Raw genomic sequence first — 27,341 nt, forward strand, 5'->3', positions numbered from 1 at the left:
TAAATACATGGAGATTCACTGAGCACATGCTCACCCCCTTTATATTTTATTTAAAACTATTTTTAAAGACTACCGATTGCCTAATATCCTTAGTACCCACTTAAAGATTAAGAACTCAGACACTTCTCATTTAAATTTTGATTTAGATGCATCAACATTTTTCAAAAAATGAACAACTTCATTTTAAAGAGAAAAATGGGGTTACTTTAACCTATGATAGTTTAAAAATCAATTTTAAAAGTACATAGTAACTTATGAATTCAGATAGGTGGATTTAATAATAATGAGTCATTATTATTAAATCATTGATTGTACAATGCAATAACTACTTTAAAGGTAAAATAAAATATTTTAAGTAGAATCATAATCTATTCTAAGCATATTTCTTTTGTATATCTTGTATACGGCGAAGATCAGGACTTGTCAAGCCCAATAAGTCACATATTCATGTCAATATGTATCAATACTAATATTTAAACTAAAAATAATAAAAAAAAATATAATGAAAAAAATAAAAATAAAAGTTAAATTGTTGTGGTCTTTTTGCAAAATTAAAGCATATTTTAAGAATTTTTAGAGCATATATGTATGCATATTTAATAGTTTTTAAGTGCATGAAATTCATAGCCTTGATAATGACCATTGTATTTGATCATACATAATTATTTAGATTAATTCAATATGTCATTACTCACACAAATTTAATATTATTAATAAAGACAGTACAAAATTTAAATTAAAACTGACTATAATTTGTATATATTGCATAACTGCTTTTATAAAAAGTTTGAAAATTAGGTAGAACATAAAAACAATAATATATGTACCTAACTTTCAATTTTTTTAAATATACTTATAAAAATTAATATGCCTATTTAATAATTATAATATTGTAAGGTGTCTATCTCATTGTAACTTAATAACTATGTACCTAACAAACTCAATATAACTTTGATTTTTGATATTCACGCAAAACATTTACAATTTTTTTAATCAATTACTATGAGGCACCTAGGTACAAGTGGTACAACTATATATGATTAGTAATTATACATCTCATCAGAAATATTATAAGATACAATACATAATATATTACATAAAAATAAGTTTATGAGGCATCCTACTTTACATATGTAAAAATAAAAATAATTATAACTTAACATAACTCAGACAACAATAGGTAACATGAAAATAAATTAATGAAAATCAAATCACAGATATATATATATACATATACCTAATACCTATATAATAATGTATAGAGTAATAGAGGAATGTATAATATTTTTAAGGTAAAATAAAAAATTTTAATAGTACAATAGGGACATTAAACGATTAAGCTAATTGTAGAAATGTACATAACATTATGAGAAAATGATAAGCTAATTAGGATAGGTACCAGCCTGTAGATATGATACCTATATTTAAATTACTTTACTGCTAATTAGAATATGGTGTATAATGTGTATATTGTATACTGTATTTTTAAACAACATATTTAAATTAAACAAATAATTGTATAAAAAGTTTAAAAAGCTCCTTATTTTTAAGATTAATAAGACAGTTAAAAATGCAATTATTGATATAATATCTGATATTTATAAAAGCTTTTTACCACAAATGTGAATGATGAAATTTGAGATCCAATTTTGGTGGAGCGCCTTTCTTCCCATTAATTGGGTCATTTACATCTTTTTCTGAAGGAAGAACTGTGACAAGATTTGGTTTGTTATCCTTGAATTTATTATTGATGCTGTTTAATACATAGAAAAAAGTTTAACATTTAAATAATTATCATAATGTAATAGTAATTAAAAATTGTTATAATTTGTTTATAATTTAAAACTACCTATAAGGCTATAAGAGCTACTTACATATCAGCATTAGCAACGTATTTGTCATTCAATCGAGTTGCACTACCAGCCCCATGTAATATCTATAATAAAATAAATATTAACATTTTTTAACAAAAAATAAACCTACTAATATGAATAATAAATTACACTTATTATTTAATACACTCGTTTATATATTTTTGTTCGCATAGTTGAATTTAATTGGTCTTTGTGATGAAGCTTTAAACAAATGCGGGTTCTGTAAAAATGAGAAGGAATTTTGACCTATGAAATTTAACTATGCAAACAAAAATGTCTTTTAATATTTTTCATAATATCATAATACTATTCAAATTTAGGATCTATTTGTTTTATATTTGTAAGTATTTTCATTTTTGCAGTATTGGACTTAACTCCTAGTAGGTAATATAAAGTAAATAAATAAATAATTATTCATACATCAGACATAGAGTCATTGTGTTTATTAGCAGCATGGCGCCCATATGTAGGCTTGTTTCTGTATCCACTTGTACTAAAATACATAAAAAAATCTATATAATGACTGTAGATTACTATTTGAATAATAAATTAAATTAAATTAAATAGATTATAGCCTTATAAGTTATAGGTACAAACATTCTGTTGTAATAGATTCACATTTTATCATTTAACTAATAACATTCTACAAATTAAAATAATGAAAATAATAATATCATTAATAAGTTAGATTTTTTAAATCCAAAACACTTTACCTGTCAAATTTATCTTTTAGCTGTGTTAACCCTAAAATAATAATGAATAAAATAGTTAAAAATATGTGATATAGGTATAATAGTGTTAAAGTATTATTACCTGGAGTATCAAAAAACTCTTCAAATATTACAAAATTATTCCCTTGATCGACTAGCTTCTTAAGTGAATAATGTTTTTGCATGAATTGCAACATTTTTTTTGAAGGTTTATCTATAGCTAATTGTTTTGCTTCTAACTCATTATCCTAAAAAAAAATGTATTGTTAAAATAATAATTAAAAGTAAAGAAAATATTTAAGTTTTATTTTAAACCTTTAACATGTGTTCAACTAGTTTGTTTCCATATCCTTGACGTTGTCTAGTTTCGTGAATGTAAAAATCAAGTAAACAATATACCATGGCTTCAGAACGGGAACCTTTTTTGTCAAAAAGATATAATTTTTTCCATCCCATTTTCAAAATTCCAACAATAACAAATGTTCTAAAAATGTTATAAGAGTGATAACTGATTAGTGTATATTATAGGTAAATAGGTAGGCAATAGCTTAAAAATAAATATATTCTTATTTCTTATTAGATAATATTATCATAATTCATAAGTAGTAGGGGTTCCTTATAGGTACCCTCTTATTATAAGAATAAAATACATACTCTTCATTTGTTTGTTCTGACAATAAATATATTATATGATCAGATTTTGATAACTTTTCTGCTGTCGTTATAGGCATTTTTAAATCCTGAGCTCTGGCAGATGCTTTACCCATTTCGTCAATAATCATTGCGACTTTCCTTTGTAAGCTGTAAAATTAAAAAAAATAATATTGCCGGTAGTATAGTAGTTTTACACGCATGATTTTTAATCATACTTTTCATCTTCTTCGCAGCCAAGTGGTGTTAAAGTATGATCAATTTTCGCAATTCCTCCCTCAGCTAAATCTTTTATATCGAATTTGAATTCCATTTCAGAGGGTTTTGAGAAATATCTATAAAAAATAATAAATATGAAAGGAGTTTGGGCATTCAATATAGATCGAACAAGCAACTAAATATTAAAAAACATTGAAGGATAGGCATTCTAGTTCGATCACTTCGACTTGAAAGAAGCATATAGGTACCCTGGGTAAACACAAAATATTGAATAAATTACCTATATTATTCAAATAACTGGTAAAAAGTACGAACTGTCGCGGAATTAACGAGGGTACGTATAATAATAGTGCTAGAGTGCGTTGACTTGCTGATGCAGAATACAACTATGGGCTATAGAGTAAATAGGGACGGAGGCGTCGCGGCGATATGCGAATTTCGAGTAGGGCTGTCTAATATATTGATTTTCTTATACAGGGTTGTGTAGCAACAGCCTTTGCCGCTGCGGATGTTTCTATACCGCGGTAACTGTATTAATGTTACCACAAATTCTACCACAGTGCTTTTCAGCAAAAAACATCATTTTTTTTTAAATTTTAAATAGAAAAACAAACATTAATATTATACTTAGGTAACAGTGAACAGTATGATATTGTACTATTGTAGTATTCTACAGTATTATAAAATGTCTCACAACTTCTTTGTCCCCTTACACACGTCTGTAATTAGTAGGCCGTTATATTGTATATAATTACCTGTAATAATTGGTTGTTGCACTCGGCCTTTCAATTGTACATTGATTGTGTCTACATTTGTCATCTAAACATCTCATTCCTAAACGACAAACGTACTTTCAAACTATTTGAATAGGTATATCGTATATATAAACCTATAGCCTTGTCCTATGTTTTTGGCATGTACTTCTATAATAGTTGGATGTCTCTAAGAAACCGCCGTAAATATTAATTTTTTTTTTTCATATTCATTTTTAACATAAAGTTATCAACATTTTTGATGAACTGTGGATCTCTTATAAAATAGTATAGTACTCCAACACTTCACAGTATAATAATGAAATAGAAAAAGTAGAATAGGTAAATTGGTAAATATTATAATATTAAATTTCCATATTATATACATAAATATTACGCTATACGCCTATACCTACATGCAATGTTGTGTAATTATTTTATTATACTAGCCAATGGGTTATACCTACTAGTTACTACCTATCCATAGCCACCTAGGTAATATCACTGTTTTGTGGTATTAACTTGCTTCCTATTTGCATGTTTTATGAATTATAAGTCTGAAAGAAAAAACAACCCCCATAGTTGGAATGTGAATAAATTAATAAGTAGGTACAAATTAACTCGGAACTTTATTGATGGTGTAGAACTTTTGAGACGTGAGAGGGTGAGACTTGATTGTTAAACATAAATCATAATAGCAATATTTTTTTTTGTTTTTCAATTATTTTGAAAAGCATTGCAGTCGATTTATTCTGATTATAAAAAAGTTCTACATATAGAATGCTTTTTTTTTAAATTGTATAAACATAAAATACCTATCTAAGGATTTGAAAATGTGGTCTTTAATATAGCCAATATAGGGCTTAATTTATTATACTTAAAATGTCCAAAAATTAAAGAGGAAAATATGGGGAGAGTATGTTTCATGATTCATTCTGTATTCCTGTATGAATGTATGATGATACCAGTCACCAAAAATGGCGTGTATCGTGTACCTACGTCCTACATATATACATATAGGTGCATTATATTTATTGATAGGCTATTTTTACTATTAGGTATTATGGCGTTTATGAAAAATAGAGTTTGTAGTCTGCACTTATCAATTATCAGTGCTTGACTTGGAAAAAGAATAATAAAGGTATACCTACTACCACGACCAATAAACGTTTCATAAGTTATTACCTGTGTCCTGTAGGAAGGCACTTACTACTTATACTTTCAAAGTTTCAACCATAACCTCAACATGTATTTATAAATGTATAATAATATGTGTACCTAATTGTAATATATTATGATTTAAAAGAATAATAATAACATAATATTTAAATAATAATATTTTTGGTCTAAAGTGGCTAAATCTATCCCGAATCTTAACTATAACAAACATATTCCTAAATGCTAAGCTGACACTGCAGGAAATAAATATCTTTTCAATGCGGAATCGATTATTTTTCATTGCCTACTTTTCACTAATCAGACTTTTTTTAATGAATTCCATATTCCATAAATGACTTATAAGAATTTTTTTTAATCTTATTTAGAGCCTCAACGTACCATCCCATTTTGCCTAATTTAAATACAGTGGGTATCTAGGTACTCTAAAGTATCTGAAAACTTACTTTATGTAGGTCAACCTTCCTGCGTCCAGCCAATAAGATAAGCGCTGCAGGCTATTATAACTACAATCGTCAATCGGTGTCATCGAGATCTTTCTGCAGAAGTCAAAATGACTGAGTATAGGTAACTATCATAATTATATTGTTCGCAGAGAATGGGGATGTTTTAGTTTTGGTCTGTGGTGGTCTGATTTTATTGCAGGTACCCAGTTAGAGCTATTCAGTTTTTATTTTGTTACCTCCATTATTGCAACTTATTTCTAAATTGTGAATATTTTGACCTAGATTCGAATAAAAACCCAATATTTGGACGTAAGTACTCTCTGGACGCAATGCATTTAAAGGGCGTGCCTGTATATTGTATAATATTATAATAGTTTGACCTATATATAATATATTATGTACCTATACCCTCTATTAGTCACTACACTTTATCAACCCCCTTTTCTTAAAATAATAATGATATCCGTCTATATAATTTACAGTCGGCATTATATATTATACTCAAGGCTTCTACTCGATTTCACTTAGTTCACGGTTCTATTGTCATCACAGGTAGTTGAATGAGAGACGGATTTGATACTCATCCATATAACTTAATAGGTTTGGCCATAAAGGCGTATAGCTATATTATACTGCTTAAAGGTAACGTAAATATAAAATAAATCATAATTGAAAACCAATAATTTGTTCATTGCGTTTTCAATCCGAAAAAAATATGGTTGTCCAATATTGAAATATCATTGTACATATTTATGCCTTAAACCTTTAATGCCTTTTTCTATTTTAAGCTTTTGAAAAACTCTTTTCTGCATTTCATTTCCTTGCCAAATTTATGTCAGATTAAATAAAATATATTTAAAATTAAAATTGCTTTTGTTATTCGGTTTCTATTGGTTGGTGAAACGTTGGATTCATATTATACAATTCGTAGGTACCTACATTTTATACTATTCAATATAATCAATCGAATAGTATAATACCTGACTGAATAACCTAACAATTTAATAGAAAACATTTCAGCATTATTTAATATAATATTGTTCTATGACACGAAATTGTAATGAAGTATACTTGCACAGTCTAATTGAAGTAAGATTTCTATTTAAAAAAAAGTTCAAATCAAATAAATGAATAATTCAATGGGTACTTAAATTATTTCTAAATTCAAAATTTGAGAGTTGTATATTATTTAATTACATGTAGTTGTTAGCTAATTGTTTAAAAACTCGGGACATAATAGGTACCAGGTTAGGTTAGCCACCTATATTATGTATGGTTACGATATTGACAAGGTTAATGCAACTATTTATTTCTAATGTTCAATACGCTATTTTTATTTCATAAACAACAGATTCAAATCGTAACTCCAAAATTATATTGTTTTATATTTTAATTATATGGGTTTTAGGGTATATTATGTAAGTACAGTACTTATCTCTTTCTTGGGTGGTCATTGGTCACCAATCCAAGAACATAAACAACCGGAGGGGCAGCCTTACAGGTTAGGTTATTATCAGTTATTATTATTATCGGTGATTATCAGTCTGCAAAATCATACAAAAACAGCATGCATTTTGAATTTAAAATATTATTTGAATGCCTAAAAAAATCAAACTTCATAAATTTTGAATTTCAGAATTAGGACAGGGGGCTTACCAGGATATTACCGGCTTCCCAGTAGGTGTATATGTCCATGGGTAGGGACAGTGGCGTAACTGGATAAAAATCTAGAGGAGGGGGAGAGAATAATTTATTCACCAAAATCAAAAGCCTGACCACCCATCGGACAATAATAAAACGGGTGCAGGTTTAAAACTAATTTTATGGCTTGAGAGCGCTGGTCATGTCCGTAGTTAACAGCTGGCTGATGTACGCCTCATCGACATGGTCAGAAAGAGCAACAAAGTACGCTATTTGTCGGAGCTTTATTCGGTCTCAGAGGTTGGCGGCCCTTAGAGTGACGAGGGCGTACCGCATCGTCTCTGCCGAGGAACTTTATTCCTCGCGGGAACTCCACCGGGCGATCTACTCGCTTTGGAACGTAAAAGAGTTCACAGCAAAATGGATGATCCAGATAGAGTGGGCTCTAAGGATGAGATCTGAGAAGAGGGGCGCGACGTCCTGCCTGCTGCCTGGTCCATTAGGTGGAGGGACGGTAAGAACGCAGCCTGGAAGCGTAAGCTCCTCCCGGACCCGATAAGATAGGTGAAAAGACGTCCAAAAGATCTCACATTTCACATTACACAGGCTCTTGCGGGACATGGGTGCTTCACGCAGGGACTATTTGCATCGGAGGAATCGCGCCCCTGATGCGGCTTGCCTTAACTGTCAGCACCCGATGGAGACTGCTGGACATACCATTTTTTATTGTCCCCACTGGGAACCGATGCGGCTGGCAGTGAACGGGTTCATAGCCTCATAGGCAACCGAAACATCACTCCAAACGACGTACAGGACCTGTTGTGTGGTCCCACCGACGTTCCGATTTGCACGAACGATAGAATATTGGCTACTTCTCAACACGCCACGCGGGTCTTCTATCAAATAGTTGATGACATTCTTAGTTGCAAGGAGCAAGACGAGAGGCTAGCCGAGACTGAGCTAGAGCTGTTCTAAACGACTGAGACCCCTTCGGGCAATCAGCTGAGCGGGATTCCAGGCCGGTGGGTGCGTGCGACACCGGGCCGAGAATAGGATCGACAAATGCGACCGATATCAGTTATCCATGTATATCATATATTATTATACATCAAATAGGTACCAACTCTTATTTAATAATTTTTAAATACCGCTCTAGTTATTATATAAATAACAATTAATACGATATGATGACAATTAATTAAATTATAAAAAAATTTAAAAAAAAAAAATTTTAAAATTGAATAAATATTAGTTGTAAAATTTAAATCAAATATAAATTAAACATTACATTGTCAATAGTTAAAAATTCTTAAATTTAGAGCTGAAGTTAAAAATTATGCTCTCTATATGCATCTATAGATTATTATCTATTAGTGCTCTTTATGCTATATTCCTTTTCAAAAGTCTATTTTATAAACGAAAATACAACGACTATCATACGAGAAAAGGAATAAAATAGAATTTTTAGAAGGAATAAACCATAATGTTCAACTTTAACTTTAAATTCAATTTATATTTAATACATTAAATTAATCTCGTATTAAATAAATACGAGTTGGTACCTATATTTGAATAGTCTAAAATAATAAACATGAAACTCGGAAATATAATACGTAGTAAAATTATGTACGTTGTAAAAAAAAAACTAAACATTTTTGTTCGGCGATCAATTATCCTGGCTATAAATTGTATTTGCGATCAATTCACGGGATAACGGTACTGGGTTCAGAATACGTAATCGAATAATTCTTAAAAAACATATTCAGAATACATATTTGAATACTTTTAAAAGTATTCGAATATTATTAGAATATTTTTTTTTCATCACTAGTTTTTGTTGGTTTTGGAATGGTTGGAATTGGAAATTAACATTTATTGGGTAGATAATAATTTAAAATACATCAATATAATATAATTGCAAATCGTTGTCATATATTTTATAGTAAGTCTTTACAATTCAATCAAATACATTCTTATTACATTTTAATAACATAACTGTTTCAAAGTTGTCATCGCTCATACGACCACGTTTTTTTGTGAACACTACGCTTCCGAAATTCCGACACTAAAAACTCTTTCAACAGATGTACTACTTGGAAGGCGAGTGTTATATTTTATGAGTACCTTTTTTATTGAAGGTGTTTCATTTAATAATAAAAGTAATTTATTAGGACTTTTTGATAATAGTATGTGGATAAACATATAAGATAGTACGTGGACGAAAACTATAATGTTTATGATTTATAATAATATACCTTGTCACAACTTTAAAACTATTTTTCTAGATCGGAAAAAAGTATTTTTTAATGAATATAATATTTTTTTAAATTTTTTTATTTTATTTTTATTTTTAAGCTGAAAAAAATGGTTCTTTGTTTTTAGTTTATTCTTATTATGTTATTTCCATTTTATATATACTGTACTCTCTGCCCTCGCAGGCGTCACTTTCAATAAATAAAATTAGTGTCAGTTGTGATTTTGTGAATTCTTTAAAATGTACAAACCATATAAAAGTTAAAAATTGCATTTACTTGCTTAAAATCTAAATACATTTTATGTATAAGGTACATTAGTTACATGATACAGACATAAAAGTAATGTATAAATTATTATAAAATTATGATTTATTCTCAATTTCTTCTTTCAATTAAATGAACTGGTGCAGATGATTGTTTAGTGAATCATTCGATCAGTGCCGGCGCTAGAGGAGGACAAAATGGGACATATGTCCAGGGCCCCCCGCTTGTTGAAGGACACCGTAGTTTTTAATTATCATCTTAATATCGTAAGACACATTGACATTTTACATAACTACATTAACAAATTATAAATCTATAAATGTATTATTCTATACTACACATCACAAAATATGTATTATACTAGGTATATATTTTTCCAATCACAAGTTATTTGGAAAACGGTATCTAAATCTAGCCAAAAACATTTAGCTTAATTTTAATTACAAAGTAAATAGTTATCGATACGACAAAAGAGTAATATTTTGACGATACCCCTCGGATAGGATCCCTACAATCAATATTTATTATCTCTATATATAGTTATTGTTTTCTCTGTTCTTTATTTGGAATGGCTTCACGCGTATTGCCGTATGTCCGTATGGCAGTATTATAGAAGGGGCAGGAACTTTATTCTTAAAATATTTATTTGATTAGGTAGGTATATAAAATTCATATGTTCTTACTTAAATTATAATATAATATTGAATAATTTTGTTGACACATTAAAAAGACAATAAATAAAAATCATCTACATTCTTTATGGAGTTAAGTAAAAAGAAATAATATCAAAATCAATAATCTTCACATCCAGTATCTTTATTTTTTTTTAAACCAACGAACTATGTTTGGTCATCAAAGATAAAATATTAATATTAATTGATATTCATAGCTATTTTTTTACACAAGCTGCATATCTACATTGTGTTATACTGAGAGTACAGCTGTAACTGAAATCAACGTTTATGCAATTCTAATTTTGGTGTCTGTAATAATAGTAGTATAACACATACTAATGTCATGTAAATTGCTTTAATTATGATTATTAAATGAAATTAATCAATTGATAACTAACTTAAATAAACATAAAGAAAACAATACCTAATAATATGTATAATAAACTCATGTATCTACTAGGTATATTGTATAATTGTCTTTATGTATTTGTATATATATCAGTGTACCTATACCCGTAGTTATAATCTTTTATTTTGTAACAAAATATATCTGAAAAGGCAGTGTAATTACCTTCATTACATTTCATATTACATAGGTGTACTATATATACCTATATATGCATATATACATGTTTCTTTTTTTTAAATTTAATAAATTACATAATATTACTTGTGAGTTTTTTGGTTTTGTATTCGGTAGTCACGAGGTTATCCTATTGAATAGCTACTCGGTCTCATTATCTGTTACTCATGTCTGCAATTGTAGAATAGAAGTGAAGTCAACATCGTTCCAATCGGTCTGTATATTCACAGCCACAGATAATATATCATCAAAATAAAGACCAAACTACATGTTTATGTACCTAAGGGCAAATAAGGTGAGTACCTAGGTTGTTAAAGTTTATAATATAATATTGATGTTGTACAGGGCCGTAATACCGCTTAGGCTGTGTAGCCTACAGCCTAGGGCGGCAATTTTTTTTTTTTGTGTGACCCGAAAACTATGTTGAGATTGAGATATTAGTAAAATATCAATACCTATGTAAATTAGGCGGTAAATTAATTTCAGCCTATGGGCGGCAAAAACCTTAATCCGGCCCTGATGTTGTATATTAACCACAATATAAATGTAGTATATTAGTCAATTAAGCACACAAAATGTGAACCAAAAACGACATGATGTGATAAGATATGATTATACATTAAGAGGACGTGATACCCGCATGTGTTGTCTCCGTCTTACAAGTGCGTAACATAGCAAATTTTACGCTCAGCAGAACACGTGTAGCTCCGTTAGTTTAAAAATTAGTGCGAATTGACTTCTTATAAAATCTAAAGGTAAGATTATTATCTAGTCAACCTCATAGGTTTTTTATTATATTTTAATTTTAACGCGAGTTATGAGTATTTTAAAATTGCAAATTTTTTATACATCTTAAAATACTCATAACTCGAGTTAAAATTAAAATATAATAAAAAACCTATGAGGTTGACTAGATAATAATCTTACCTTTAGATTTTATAAGAGGACAATACGCACTAATTTTTAAACTAACGGAGCTAAACGTGTTCTGATGAGCTTAAAATTTGCCATGGTACGCACTTGTAAGACGGAGACAACACATGCGGGTATCACGTCCTCTTATTTTCAATAGAACTAATAGTAGTACCACTGAACTATGCTGAATTAAATTGTTTATTTTCTTTATTATTTATTAATGACAATTTGCATTTATAATCATTTTATATTTTAAATTACTTATAATACATACACATAGATTTATTTTGATATTCATTACTTTTTGATTTTAGTAATATATAAAACTCCTGTCTTCATTTTTTTGTTTTAACTTGTTTTAAACATTATACTTATTATTTAAATAGTAGGTACTTTTTAGTTTTTATTGTTTTAAATAGATAATTACCAAAAATAAATATCACCTATTTATAATTTCCATAGAGTAATAATACTCTATGATAATTTCTAATATTTATGATAATTTATTCTATGGAAATTTATTCTGATATTAGACAAAAAATAAAATAACTTCCTATTTAAATACATTTTTTTAAATTTGTTGGAATTTATTATACCTATTTGTTTACTCTCTCTGGTCCACACTCAACCTAGACAAAACACATTTACTCAGAATTGTTTTTTAAGTAATCTTAAAAGTAAAATCACCCATTACAAAAAATATAGAGGATAATATTTTTGAGGGATCGACATATCAATTTGTCTAAATATTGCCTCAAAACCATTTTAAATGTAATTTAAATGTAGGTACATTTTGTTGTTGTTTATATTAAAAATTGAATACTAAGTCAAATAACAATATAATATAAAATCGATATCAAAAATTTTATTCTACATCTTTTTGTAATGGGTGTTTTTAGTCTAGTCTCTAAGATTACTTAAAAATCATAAAAAATTAGAAAAATGATTTTGCAATTTTGCATAAATGCATTTTGTCTACTGTTATCAACAATGATAAACGGCATAATGACGTCATGGACAGTAGGACATTTTTCCTGCTATGATCCATTCGTTCATTTTGTAATTTTAAGATTGGCATTGACTCGTGCATATTAATAGCTAATAATGAGGTTTTCTTTTTTTATAAGTTATGCAAAGCATTGCCAATTTACTATTTTTTTTACAAAACATGCCTGTTGTATACATATTTTTTACTGATTATATATTTTTCTTTTCTAAACAGGAAAAACATAAAAAATATTTTTTATTGATGTATGATGATGTGATAATGTTATGTGTAGTAACACTTATGTTCTTAAGAATCAAATAAAAATTTTAATTTTTTAATAGGTATTCAAATTTTATCCAAGTAGGACTGTAAGTTGAAACTAAAAAATTTTACTGAATTAAAGACCTACGATTATTATAAGTATGTTGATAACTAGTAACTAGGTGTAAGGTTTTATAGTTAAATTGTAAACAATCGTTTAAACATTATATTCATCAAAGTGCTGATATACGTGAGATATGTTCATCATATGGATACTACAAAATATTCTTTAATCACTAAAATATGATTTTTTATGCAAAATAAATTTTTTCCTGTGAATTTTGTGTTTCTTGATTCGTAAAGATTTCTCAATTCCATTTAAGATCACACGTAAAAAATATTAATGAATCATTAAAATCATAATAATCCGACTTCTATTTATCACATGAAAATTCTTAATGTACATTAACTAGCTTAATGGGGAAACATCATTTATTAAAAAAAAAAAAACCAATAACAATAATAAAAAACAACATTTCAACATTTCGAACAGGTATCACGGATTAAAATAATTTAGATACTAAATATGCTGACAGAGCTACTATAGTACAATTTATAGTTGTTAGAATAATTACATCACGGTCAGTGTATTTCCAGTCTGGCTCTACGATACTTGTCGGTTTATCTGAATTTAACTTGAACTGTGCATTTTTCAACATTTTATTTTGTTTTTGAACTTGTAACAATAAATGTTTTATTTGATCACTTTTATTTGAATTTGATGAATCCAATTTGGCATCCAACACCATTCTTTTGAATTCATTCATTTTCCATGCATTGATTAAAGTACTTCCAATTATACCAATAATAGTACCCAGAATTGAGCCAACAATAGATACATATTTAGTCCTCTCCGCTTGTATTCTCTCTCGGTCATGACTATCTTTCAATGTGGTGGACAGCAATATGAAACTATCTCTTTCCTCTTTTTCACTATAGTTAACCCGATCGATGATAGAATTTTCTTGTTTTAATAAATTGTGTTCCTGTGTTACTAATTCAATATACCTATCTTCTGATCTAGAAGTATTTAGAAGTTCATTTCGAATATCTTTTAGTTTATTTTGAATTGTTCTTAGTTCTACTGATACATCTCTTCTTCTATCTTGAGCATTCATAAACTGTTTTTGAGACTCCAACACTCTATCTTGGGCTACTCGAACTTCACTTAAGCCAGTCACCCGTTCATACCATGAAACAACTTTATCATATTCTGGACGATAAACCGCAAGTCTGTTATATAATTCAGCTCGTGAATTATTTGATTCAGAAAGTTTGGTTTGTGCTTTTTCCTTCATTATTTGTAAAAATGTTTCCATATGCTTTTTAAATTTCATGGTTCAAACTATATTAAATCAACAAGTCACAATCTCTTTGATACCCACTGATAAATTTTGTTGAACCAGCATACTTCTGAAAATAAGGAAATTGATTCTGTGAGATTGAAAATAAACTCTAATTTAAATTTTATAGTACAATGGATAAAAAAACCTGTATAAAACATGATTTAAGAAAATAAAAATCAGTCTCAATAGTTAATAGTAACATTACATATGATTTATATAAAAATAAAATAATAAATGGGAAAAATTGAAGAAAAAATGTATTTCAATATATTCAATAATTTGAACTATGATAAGCAAGTGAATTTTAAAATCATCATGTCAATTTCAGATTTAATAACAAGTAGTAATTTTGTACGCTGGCTTTTATGTTATGATTGCAATAAGATCTATTTAAATCAAATACATTGTTAACTAAATAATAATTTGTTTTATTGAAATATATTTTTTCTATTCTTAACATTAAGTATGTATAAGGGATAAATGATTAAAAAATAAACCTTATTTCCAGAAGTAAATACTGCCACTAAAGATGTGATGTGTAGAATATTTGTACATAGTTTCGTAGTGAACAATATAGACTAATTAAATAACAAATGTGTTAGCAACTTTGAATGTTTGAATGTCAGTGAAGAATTCAATTTACAATTTAATTTTTAAATAGATTACATTATCATGGGTGTGACAATTGACATATGTATTTTAGGATAATTTAGTTACACATGATTGATTAAAGGTAAGTCTTGCTTAAAACCTATTTATAATACATAAATAGGGGAATAATATATATTAATTTACATACTTGTTTAAATCAAAAACTTTGTTATCTAATGTAGTTAAATTATAATCAATTAAAAGGAACGGTAATTTACCAGTTTGAATTTTCGACATTCAAATCACATAATATATATTGGTATAACAAGTAAGTACTAATTATGAACATTTTACATTTTTACTATTTAACACACAGTATGTGACTTCATTGAAGTAATGAACTATGATTGTATTGTATGAACTTTAAGATTATTTTTTATCCTCATTTCAACTATCAAGACATCTGATAAAATTCTGGTTCTGTTTCTGATACGGTATGATTTATGGTAATAAGTTGAGTTTAATTAATAATTGTCAATTGACCAATGAAATAGGCAATAGCAGATTACAGTTATCAAATGATATTTTGACAAGTTTGCCAACTGCTTACACCATAAAATTATTGTGATATACTTTTTCAATTTTTACTAAAAAAATATTATTAAATCTAATTTCGATATAATATTTGATTCATTTTGATTTTTAAAAAACCTGTGCTTGATAAATTATTTTTGACAAAATTGTATTGGTGTTTTTAAGTACGAATATAAAAAAAAAAAAAATGGAGAAAGTTGATGTCGATGAAATGTGTTTGTGTTGATAAACGATTAAAATGGCCGCCGTTTCGTTTCGAGTACAACAAAAATTTGGTGCTTATTGATTCGTTTTTTTAATTTCCAAAACAGAAATTACGTTAAGTCTTCGTATAAATGGATCGACTTGTGGAAAAACCTTTTTGTAAGTTTTGCACTGTAAAATAAAGGACGTGAATTTACCGCTATGCTGTAGTAAGTACTGCCAGTGATTTTTTTTATTTGAAAATTTATATTGTGAATGTTTATAATGTCCCTTGTGCTCGTGAGTATATGATAGTGAACCTTGTGAAAAATTTTGTAATAAAATCATAAAATGAGCAAAAGAACCGGTCGTAAGCCAAAACGTGAACGTACGTCAAGGCGTCGTACTAGGCGGCATTCGTCTACGTCTGAAACTTCATCAGAAGATGTGCCACCCCCTAAAGTTGGCAAAACCCGAGCTACTAGCAGAGTTGACGAGGGTGAAAGGAAGGTTGCACTTACGATAAAACTGCCTAAGCCAGAAAGTAATGATTGCAGTGAAGAGAATACCACTGGTATGTGGAAAGTTGAGTGTTCCAATGGATCAGATGGTGATATTCAGAAGTTAAAAATTAGTTTGAGGCGTTCTCCTAAGGATTTACTTAGAGAACAGGCTGCTGAAGCTAAATATTCAGCTGAAAGAAAAGAAAAAGAAGAAGCTGCAGGCAGTTCAACAAACACATCTATGTTGGATGGTAGCGTTACAAATTATTTAGAACAGTTTTGTAGTACTGTGGCTATTGAAGAAAGTGAACAAAACATAGTTGATTCTAGTGAACAAGGTAATGCTAAAAGATATTTACATTAACACTAACAACAATAACCTAATTTAGACATTTTCATCGGTTTTTATTAGGTATATTTTAGATACTTGGGTAGTTTGTTGTAGATAATAATATAACAAAACATAATTCAACTATTTTTTCAATAAAAAGATTATGTTAATATTTTTCTTGTAGGTTAGCTTACAATAAATGTTTTTCATATCACATTTAAGTATTCAAAATAATATCAATTGTAATAATTACAAACAATTTTAACTGTTCAGACTTTAAAAGTTAATTAATGTGTTCAACCAAGTATTGATAGTGTTAGAAAAATTGAGTTTGTGCATACATTTTTTATTGCACTAACAAATTGTATTAAATTATTTTCATATTTTACAGTGTTTGTTAGTATAATATAAAATATTGAGTATTAGGTATAGGTAACATTGAAATAATGAAATAGTTAATTATGAGTTTAGTTTTATTAAATACGCCATTTAATACGTAAATACATAATTTTATTTATCAATGTAGGTATAAACAAATATAATAATGTTCTTAGGTACCTATATTTAATAAGAAATAATGAAATTCATTAACTGCAGTGTTAATTTGTTGTCTTACTAACATTTCTGCTTTCAATTTATTTACTGTACAATGAAATGAAAACAACACCAAACAAATTTTTTAGTGTTTTATTTTTGTAATAAAAATCTATTTTTTGTTCTGTAGTTAAAAATTATATATCTATACAAATTTTAAATTTTTGTCACGCTAATAAACCATTTGTTTAAATTTCTCCCCACATTTTGTATAGATTATATCTACTAACTAAGGATCAACAATTAATGCTTGTTTTTTTTATTTATTCAATTTAGGTATCTAATATTTTATCAATTTAACAATGATATTAAATCAAAAAATTGAATTGAACCTTAAATATTAGGTGTCCATATATTAATCAAAAAGACGTTTTTATGTTTACAGAATGATGCATCAAATAACTAACAATCTCATTATATTTAGATTTCCTTGTTTCTTAAAAGATAGTAATCCTAAACTGTATTATTTTCATTTCCAGTGCAAGTTATCCCTCCCAATGAACCATCATGCAATCAAGAAAATGATGATGACCAAATTGACAGCGTTGAAGTTTCATCTGAATTCATAACACCTGATGAAGAACCTATTGTAGAAAATACCTCTACTGATGAACAACTTATTGATGCAGTAGTTAGTGAATCTAAAGTTGAAGAAAAAGAAATTCACGAAGAAGTTGTAGAACCTGCTGCTATCATGGTAGAGTCAATCAATTCCATTAATTCATCAAAAGATTTTCCAGACTCTACAGTCCGTCCATCCGTTGATGAATTTGATGTATCAGAACCTGTTTTAGAAGAAAATTGTGTAACTATTGGAGAAGTTATTGATATTCCAATAGCTTTAAATGAAAAGATTCAGGATATTGTACCAGAATCTATTGAAAGTGTAGTAAATGAACCTGAAGTCTTAGAAACTGCATCAAATGTTGAGATAAATACAATAGATGAAAACCCAGTACAAGAAGAGTTCAATAAACCTGATTATATTAATGATTCAGAACAAATGGAAGATGTTGTACAATTAACTGTTGAATCACCAGATTTAGTTGATGATGAAGATCCTAAACCAATTGAGGAAGAAACTAAACTAGTTGGAGAAGAAGAACCTAAACCAGTCTATGAAGAAGAATCCAATTCAGTTAATGTAAATGAAATAGAATCTAAACCAGTAAATGAAGATGAATCTAAATTAGTAGATAAAAAAGAAATTACACCAATTGAAGAATCTTATAAAGTTTTATCATCAGATATACCTAATATAAAACAGGTTGATGGTGAAAAAGAATTAAATGAAACGCCAAAACAATTGTCTTCACACCCAAAACGTAAATGGGGCTCTTGTAAAACAAGAACACCTATAACGATAAGTCCTTTTACTTTAGGTACTATAATAGAATCTAATGGGGATTCTATTGCTGATAATGGTGAGTATCGATCAGAAGAAGGAGAAATACAAAGGACAGATTCAGATGACGAACAAGATGTTGAAGAAGCCATGGAAATTAACGACACTATGTTAATTGATCACGAAGCGGTTGATTACGAAGCACCAGAAGAAGAAGAGAAACCTTTCATAGATAACGATGATAATAAATCGGATAAGTCATTGGGAGAAGAAATAAATGAAGTAGAGACAAAAAAAAAATCATCTGTAAAGCGTACTACAACTACTAGTGTAATTCGTATTACAAACCTTGTCAGGCCATTCACTGTGGGCCAACTAAGAGATTTGTTGCAAAGAACAGGAAAAATTGTTTCTAATGGATTTTGGATAGATACAATTAAATCCCAATGTATTGTTGAATATGAAAATGAAGATCAAGCCATTGAAACTGTATATGCACTCAATGATTCCCAATGGCCTTCCACCAATCCAAAATTTTTGAGAGTAGTTTTTACAAATAAAGAAGAATTAAATAAAGCCCTGAGTGGAACTCATCCAGACCGATTAGATAAACAAAAAGAGTCTAAAGTAGAAAAACTTAGAACACAGGTAGAAAATCATTTTATTTTACGAGAATGGGATAGAGGTAAATTGGAAGATATGAATGGTGAAGATGAAAAAGATGAGAAACCTATTAAAAGAAAAATATCTGACGATCTTCATACTATAAAAGATAAAAAATTAAAGAAGGACGAAAAAGATCTACAAGATAAACATAAAAAGTCAAAAACCAAAACACCAGATCGTATTCCTACAAAAAGTTTAGATGAGCTTTTTCGGAAGACCAAAACTACTCCAACCCTTTATTGGTCTCCACTTTCTATTGAACAGATTGCAGAGAAAGAAGACCAACGACGTAAACATCTTGCAGAGATGGAACGGTCTCAAAAGACTGACCGTAGGAGAAGAGATAACCTTCATTATCCTAAGAGACGTTAGAATTTATGTATTACAAGTATTTTATATTTTAAAAAGAATACCTACATTTTATACAAATCGGTAAAACCTTTGAGTTTTGTCACCATGTACCAAAGGGTTAACTCATTACACATAGTAAAAACCGCATAATTATTGTAGGCTAATTTTTTCATATACTGTATTTTTTTTAGGGATATCACAATCCACAAACTGTTTTTATGATATTTTGATTATAATTCGTCTTTACGTTAAATAATTTTATTTATCATAATAAAGACTGTATAAAATAAAATTACCTACTGTTATTTTTGTATTTACTTGATGTTTAAATTTCATATTAGTTCATTTTATTGTTTAGAAATAATTTTGCCTTACAACCAGGTGTTGTGGTGTTTATTATGTTAGCAATAACATTAATTTATATTTTTCATGCTTGAATTAACTCCTGAAAAATTTATGTGCAAACACTGTATAAAATGTTTTAAAAGCTATTAAAGTTTATATTGATCAGAAAATATAAAAATAATAATAAAAAATGACAATTTATGAACACAATTTGGTTTAATATACAATATTTTACAGTTAAGTTACAATTTATGAATGTTGGAATTTTTTTTTTTTGTTTTCTTGGATTCATTTTATTTTATTAGTTTAATTGTCAAACTTAATAACAAAAGGACCATGGGCTATATAATATTTAAAAAAGACTGATTATTGATGTCAGGATAAGAAAAGTTTAACATGTTTATTGGGTCAATATGGTTTTTTGTTTATATTATTAATAATATTGTTCACTAGTATGATATTAATGATTGTAGACTTCATAAATACAGTTATTGCAGCTTATAATTTTAATCAATATAATTGTACAGAAAGTAAATTATATCAGAATTATATTCCCAATGTTTGCACTCTGTGCATACTGAATACCGATCATTTGGTAACTATCGCCTTTACATTGTATTTTGTTATATTTTCTTAGATAAAGTTATGGTTCAACTTTGTTTTTTTCTAATTAAATTTTGTTATATTAAGTAAAAAATTTAACACCTTAGTATAAATAAATCAACTTAATGTGTTCAAAATAAATATTTTCTAAATATTGCGTCTTTGGATATGATTCAATAATATACATTTTTGTAATTATAAATAATGTTTTTAATATAATTTGGAATTGGAAGATTAGTTTTAAGATTTCACCTTATTAAAGAATTATTAAGTAATAAATATATGTCAATTAAAATACAATTAGATACTCTACTCAAGTTTAGAAGGTACCTCGATTGCTGACTTGTGCACAGGGATACAGCGCAAATAGCAGAGGGGCCTGGAGGGTTTAAGACCCCCTCCAAATAACCTCAAGATTTTACACCATATCGAAGGAATAAATAAAAAAATGTTCATCTTTGCATCACAATTATTCAGCCCCTCCTCCAAATCTCAATAGTTATTGGCTCCTATGAAACAAAAAATATCTACACTGCAGGCGTACAGATGGTTGACTTGGTAAGGATAACAGACGAGTGTATCTGATTGCTGTCGAGGTTCCTTTTTTAACATGACTGGAGTATAGATAACATTTTATATTCATAATATTAAAATTGTGTAAATAAAACTTATCAACGAATGTAAAGTATGTATCAAAATATAGTAAAATTATATAGATCTTAAATTAGTTATTTTAAACCTGCAATAGTTTTACAAAATTTGAGTCATTTAAAAATGAGCGGTTCAATTTGTTTGTAGATATGATGTTGTAGCTTATATAATTGGCCTATTATCTAATTATTTTTTTGAGAAATGAGTGTACACTTGGTGAGAAGTTGGTAAAATATTGGTAGACATTAGGTAACAATTTTTTTTTTCTAATAACCTTGAACTCTTTCTAGACGTACAAAAATTATTTTATATTAACAATACAGTTGATTTCCCAAGACCAACAACAAACATATATCATACTATAGAATACAAAAAAATGTTTTTGTAGCAGTCAGTGAGTTTTTAACACAATATTACAATTATTAAGAAAATTATTTGAGTTTTGAATATGACAAACTTCACCTTGAACATATCGTTAAACCTTAAAATATTAAAAATTAAATAACTACACTTTATTTAAAAAAAAAAAACTAAAATATTAAATTGGAAATTATTCAATATTGAAAGTTTATTGAACAAGAAATGAGTACAGTTGAATACTGGACAGATTAAGAACAATTTCATTTGAAAACCTGATGGATTTGTATTGTTAAAAATCCTAAGATCTCTGTACTTATACTAAACAGAATGAATTCATTTTCACAATTGTAAAATAATTATAAATGCCAAAAGTTTATTTTTCTTAAACAATTTTAAAGTTAACACAATACAGCATTTCATAAAACACATTATCAAAGTATTTTTGTTTAAAATTACAAATACAACTATGTATTAACACTAGCTTGTATTTTTTCTAATAATAATTCCAATCTTTCTTTCATAACCGGTTGACCTTTTTTTGTTTTTTTTCCAAGTTTTTTATTTTTAAACTTTTTCTTTTGTTTATATTCTTCTAGTGCCTGCCGAATTTCTTCTTTTTTTTTCGATGCTTCAAGACGCCTAGCTTTCTTTTCCTCTTGGATTTGATTGTAACGTTCTTGTGCTTCTTTATGAGGATTTGACCTGAGAACAAAACATAACGTTTATAAATATTTTAAGTATTATAAATATTGAATGATAATTTGGAAGTTAATAAAAGTATAGTTAAGTCTTGAAGTATTGTATATAACTGACAATTTATTAGCAGCTAAGTTGTATGACAGAGAATACTCATAAAAAGGAAACATTTAAATACAAATCTGGGCTCTGGCAAAATAAAATTTTGCATACCATCAAAGCCCAAAGGATTTCAGAAGATAATAAGAAAGGGACTGGCAAGTATAAAATTTATGTTTATTTTTTAACAATTTAATATTTAAGTTTCTTTTTTTACCTTTTTTGCTGTTTAGTTAGATTGGTGTCTTCATCATTAAATATATTCAAAGGTCTCTCATTACCAGTTTTGTTTAACTCTTTGTAGTAATCACGAATTACAGCCTTTTTGCGACGCTCATCCCAATCTTGGACTGAAAAAAATATGATATTAATCTGAACAAAATACAGAGAAGACAGTCTGTCTTAGGAATAATATCATATTATATTAGTTCTTTATATAAATATTTTGGTCATATTTCAACTATTTCTGAGATGATTCCTACATAAATGTAAGTTTTATTATATATTTTTTTATAATAGTAGAAAAAAATCTAAATTGCAATGGTAGCATTAGTTAACCAATGGAAATAATTTATAATGCTAAAATGCTAAATAATATAATGGTTTAAAAAAAAAAATAACAAATTATGTGAAAAACATTGGGCATGATAAGAATAATATCTAGTATTTGATCTACTATTATGGATCACATTTTGACAATAATTGTTTTCTTAAATTCTTGTATTTCATTTTAAATAAATAATTTTTTTTTAAGTCGAAATACACAATCTATATCATAAGACATAATAAGTATATAGGATAAAAAACATATAACAGAGTATACAAAATAAATATTAAGTTATTTTTTTTCTTTATTATACTGTATTACATTTTTCATCTTATGGATGTACTATGAATACAATTAAAAATAAGAAATTACACTTTGGATAATTTATATTTAGATATTATGCTTACATCTTTGTTTATTGCTGTATTTCTTTGTTCTCCATTTTTTTTTATCGAATGGTTTTTTTGTTTTTTCTACTTGAGATGACATGTTTTAATTTTGTGTTGATCAGTTGAGCTAGTTTTTTTCAAAAGTAAGCTCAAAAACTGACCAGTCACACAACACTCACTAACTAGTCTATGACACTATAGTAATGAGTAATATATTTTTTAGGTAATATACTAATAGTAAGTATAGACAGTATAGACAGTATGTCAGTATAGTTACTTTGCAGTTTACATTCAAAAATTTAAGAATTTAAAAAACCTAATACCTATTATCTTATTACATTAAAATTTTATAATTTTACTATCACGACTCATATTATCACAGAAACAAAAAATGATAAGAATTTTCTTTTTTCGAAATTGATATCGATAACATCGGGCCTGTGTAACCATGTTCATAAATTTTAGACATATTGTGTTAATAACCTTAAATGAATAATTATAGTATAATATTCAATTTATTTAATCATCAAACTTGCTATTTTCACTGTTTTGGACGTTTTGGTGCTATTTTATTATACCCAAGTACCCAACTACCGAAGTGATTCATTCCAAAATCCTATCCTAAAGCCTATCTACATAAATTACGTGTCGTATATTTTTTATTTAAATTTGGAACCTTTAGAGAATGGCTAAATTAATAAATAGGTAATATAAATATTTAAAGCCATGCCTTAGAGTACCATAATAGAGTAGCCATATTGCCCATATTGGTGTTAGGTGCTAAATTGAAAATCATGATATTATCAAATTCTTATTATAATTTTGCTGCCGACTTTGTGGTGGTTGTAATTTTTTACTATCATCAAAACTTATTCCTACAGTATTTTCCGAAGTCTACCACCAGTGTTTGTACGCTCCGGCCGAGCTGCCCTGCAACCCTTTTGAGCTTTCTGACGTGCTGACACAAAAAGGACCCCCATCCAGTCCATCGGACCTCGAGATGTCCGTTCCAAAGGACGCAGGATCCAACGCGTCGCTGCAGGAAAATGGTGCTGTGAGTTCGATGGATACGCCGTAAGGAGTTAACGCGTTATCGTGTACGTCCGTGCAGTCGGCCCCCGAACTACCAGCAACATCGCCCTAAGTCCGGGAGACAAGCGAATTTGAGGACTGTTCAGCGCAGAGTCGATGGTCCTCAGCGCCAAATATACATTTAACTTTTGGACTGGTGGACCACCCGGGATGGGAAACCAAATGCAGTGACGGCAACGAGCAGGAGTTCATCAGGGACCCGATAAATCCTAAACGGCGTCGCTCAATTTGGAGCCGGACGAAGAAATTCGTCCGGCGCATGTTTTGCTGCGCCGTTTAGAGGGTGACCGCAACCACTTAGTTGCTGAATGAAGAATTCATTATCACCGAAATAATTAGAAAACAATTTTTGTTCATGAACTTGATTTACATAAATAAACTTGCAGCTTTGTTATGCTACTTGTCTAGTTGGTTTTTAATTGAAATAGTATTATATTATAATCAAACGCATCAACATTCAACAACCAAGCGTAAAATTAATTTATGTAGCTTGTGAAAATCGTAACTATATTGTAAATCTCTAACCTCTATAATATTATAACAAAAAAATCCTCGAACAAAAAAAATAAATGTTTGTATTAAAATTGACATTCAAATAGATTTCCAAATAATTAGGTTCTTTACGGTTGTATCTTATATTACTTAAAATATGTTTGCACAAAGAAAAACTACGTTCTGAAATGAAATATGCAGAAAGTACATAACTCAGGTTGATACTTAATACAACACAATATTTGATCAGATTTGATTCATCTTGTGCGCAAGCACAGGTGCAATGTCAATTAAAGTCGGTCTTTAGTTATAAGTGTTATAACTTATAAGCAGTGCTGGAGAGTTACAGAATTTGCTAATTATTATTTATTTTTGGCTCTAGCAGATAGTGCCACTGAAACTTATGTCAACATTATGTTACAATTATCTCAAATATTAAATTTGAAAATTCTGTTCTTTTTTTGTACTTATATTTACTAATATTTTATTCACATGTTTTAAATTTATTGACCAGTTGTCCGGAACTGTCTTTAACTGTTTTGTCTTCATTATCTTGTTTGCGACAAAGTCAGTTGCTTACAAAACTCAGACGACATTTGAACGATACTTTTTAATACGTGACTCGCGCTGTAAATATTATCATATTTTCTTATTCTTATATGTTACAGCTAATGGCCCCAGTTGCCGAAGCTTAAAAAAAAAAAATTATATTCTCATGGCGATTACCAGGCCCTGTTCGTTCTCAACTGCATCCCGCAGTGGGGGGGGGGGGGCGTACCTATGTATAATACAACAATAGATAATAATATTATATTATTAATTGAAGGAAAAATGTTTATACGATAGGGATGACAACACGTGACCACATGACTGGACGAGAACAATTTATCTATTCACTTAGAACATGTACATCAGGTATACATTTCGTGTGTTTTTGTTTATGGCTTTATAGGTGGAAACAGCAAGATAAAGAATGAACTCATATTGTAAATACATAGTGGAAGTGGTGGGTTTTCCATAACGAATCGATAGAAATTTTACATTTTTTTTTTAAAAAGTATTTAGCCACGGCGTGGCTTTACTTTATATTATGATGGGTACGAACAGGTATGTAGGTACTATAAACTGCATTATAATAACTACGCTGTCGTACAGTGTACACACACATTATAGAAAATAAATTTGACTTCCATATTATTATTCATGGGGCGCAGCTAGGGTAGTATGTACGGGAGTGCTATATAGGAGTCTAGAACTTTATTATACCTTTTTGCGGAACGCATGTGGGGACACCTTCTTTTTTTCTGAATCTAAATCAATATAGGTACATAAAGTACATTAAATAAATGTATGGTGTAATGAATGTGTAATATATAATGTTTTTAAGTCAAAGTACTAATAAAAAAATTATTTTTTGCAGTTGGTGATTATAAATTCCAAAAATCAGGATTTTAATAATTTCATTATTAAAAGAAAAATATGGGTGTGAGCATACACTTGTACAACTATAACAAACGCTTATGTACAAAAAAGTTGAATACTAAAAACACAGACGGTGAAATAATGTTGACGAATTATTCACTTTATACTGTTTCTCAAATACAAAATAGATAATTATACAGTTTTTAGGGTTTTAAAGACTTTATAAATTAAACTAATAAACTATAATGTATGTATACACATATTCACTATATACCTAGTTAATATTTTTTATTATTTTATACAAATATACAATATAAATTGAGTTAATACATTTGAACAAAAAAAGTTACGTTTAATGGATATTAATATCATATCGAGCATTTTAAATTACCCCAACACTTAATAGTTAATTAAATTATTTTTTACGGCTTTTATTCAACTGCATGGTATACGTATAATAATTTGTAACTGTGTTACAGTAATCTGCTGTAGTAATCAGTTCTCAGTACCTATTTCCATATTTGTTACGACGAACAATACGATAATAATTTATAATACTGCAGTCTAAGACTTATAACGTACCTACTTTTCGTATGATAGATTTACCGTACCTACATCATCACATCAATATATCGAATACCGCAGCACTGAAGGACTCGTCCGATGTCAAGA

General features: G+C 28.5%; 4 protein-coding genes across 6 annotated transcripts; 1 reads left to right on the forward strand and 3 right to left on the reverse strand.

The window, feature by feature from the left end:
* Positions 1-826: 826 nt before the first annotated feature.
* Positions 827-3,901, reverse strand: LOC111036670 (alpha-tubulin N-acetyltransferase 1-like). Its single transcript, XM_022318788.1, has 9 exons — positions 3,735-3,901; positions 3,454-3,570; positions 3,239-3,385; positions 2,900-3,068; positions 2,688-2,832; positions 2,588-2,618; positions 2,295-2,367; positions 1,875-1,936; positions 827-1,753 (listed from the first exon to the last, which is right to left on the reverse strand). Exons 2-9 carry the CDS (start codon positions 3,546-3,548, stop codon positions 1,612-1,614), a joined length of 864 nt encoding a protein of 287 aa, XP_022174480.1. The 5' UTR covers positions 3,549-3,570; positions 3,735-3,901; the 3' UTR covers positions 827-1,611.
* A 9,919-nt stretch (positions 3,902-13,820) lies between these two features.
* LOC111036660 (coiled-coil domain-containing protein 51-like) lies at positions 13,821-15,893 on the reverse strand. Of its 3 annotated transcripts, none has more exons than XM_022318777.1 (2): positions 15,685-15,893; positions 13,821-14,882 (listed from the first exon to the last, which is right to left on the reverse strand). In XM_022318777.1, exon 2 carries the CDS (start codon positions 14,804-14,806, stop codon positions 13,973-13,975), a length of 834 nt encoding a protein of 277 aa, XP_022174469.1. In that variant the 5' UTR covers positions 14,807-14,882; positions 15,685-15,893; the 3' UTR covers positions 13,821-13,972. The 3 variants fall into 3 exon arrangements, with proteins under 3 accessions (XP_022174469.1, XP_022174470.1, XP_022174468.1); XM_022318778.1 differs by having other exon boundaries at positions 15,615-15,893; XM_022318776.1 differs by having other exon boundaries at positions 15,313-15,892.
* Positions 15,894-16,132: 239 nt separating this feature from the next.
* Positions 16,133-20,966, forward strand: LOC111036659 (apoptotic chromatin condensation inducer in the nucleus). The gene is made up of 2 exons (XM_022318775.1): positions 16,133-17,024; positions 18,091-20,966. Exons 1-2 carry the CDS (start codon positions 16,535-16,537, stop codon positions 19,992-19,994), a joined length of 2,394 nt encoding a protein of 797 aa, XP_022174467.1. The 5' UTR covers positions 16,133-16,534; the 3' UTR covers positions 19,995-20,966.
* A 1,142-nt stretch (positions 20,967-22,108) lies between these two features.
* LOC111036662 (thyroid transcription factor 1-associated protein 26) lies at positions 22,109-24,018 on the reverse strand. The gene is made up of 3 exons (XM_022318779.1): positions 23,682-24,018; positions 22,945-23,077; positions 22,109-22,634 (listed from the first exon to the last, which is right to left on the reverse strand). The coding sequence occupies exons 1-3, from the start codon at positions 23,761-23,763 to the stop codon at positions 22,397-22,399; spliced, it is 453 nt and encodes a 150-aa protein (XP_022174471.1). The 5' UTR covers positions 23,764-24,018; the 3' UTR covers positions 22,109-22,396.
* Positions 24,019-27,341: the final 3,323 nt, after the last annotated feature.

The sequence above is a fragment of the Myzus persicae genome, unplaced genomic scaffold (genome assembly GCF_001856785.1).
Source record: "Myzus persicae strain clone G006 unplaced genomic scaffold, MPER_G0061.0, whole genome shotgun sequence".
In the NCBI taxonomy this organism is placed as follows: domain Eukaryota; kingdom Metazoa; phylum Arthropoda; class Insecta; order Hemiptera; family Aphididae; genus Myzus; species Myzus persicae.

Coding starts and splice junctions, on each gene's coding strand:
- LOC111036670 (XM_022318788.1), bottom strand. CDS start 3,548: ATGGAATTCAAATTCGATATAAAAGATTTAGCTGAGGGAGGAATTGCG. Junction 3,386..3,453: donor GGCTGCGAAGAAGATGAAAA/GTATGATTAAAA, acceptor TTAATTTTACAG/CTTACAAAGGAAAGTCGCAA. Junction 1,754..1,874: donor TACGTTGCTAATGCTGATAT/GTAAGTAGCTCT, acceptor TGTATTAAACAG/CATCAATAATAAATTCAAGG.
- LOC111036660 (XM_022318777.1), bottom strand. CDS start 14,806: ATGAAATTTAAAAAGCATATGGAAACATTTTTACAAATAATGAAGGAA.
- LOC111036659 (XM_022318775.1), top strand. CDS start 16,535: ATGAGCAAAAGAACCGGTCGTAAGCCAAAACGTGAACGTACGTCAAGG. Junction 17,025..18,090: donor AGTTGATTCTAGTGAACAAG/GTAATGCTAAAA, acceptor TTTCATTTCCAG/TGCAAGTTATCCCTCCCAAT.
- LOC111036662 (XM_022318779.1), bottom strand. CDS start 23,763: ATGTCATCTCAAGTAGAAAAAACAAAAAAACCATTCGATAAAAAAAAA. Junction 23,078..23,681: donor ATACAGCAATAAACAAAGAT/GTAAGCATAATA, acceptor TATTTTTTTCAG/TCCAAGATTGGGATGAGCGT. Junction 22,635..22,944: donor CTAACTAAACAGCAAAAAAG/GTAAAAAAAGAA, acceptor TTTTGTTCTCAG/GTCAAATCCTCATAAAGAAG.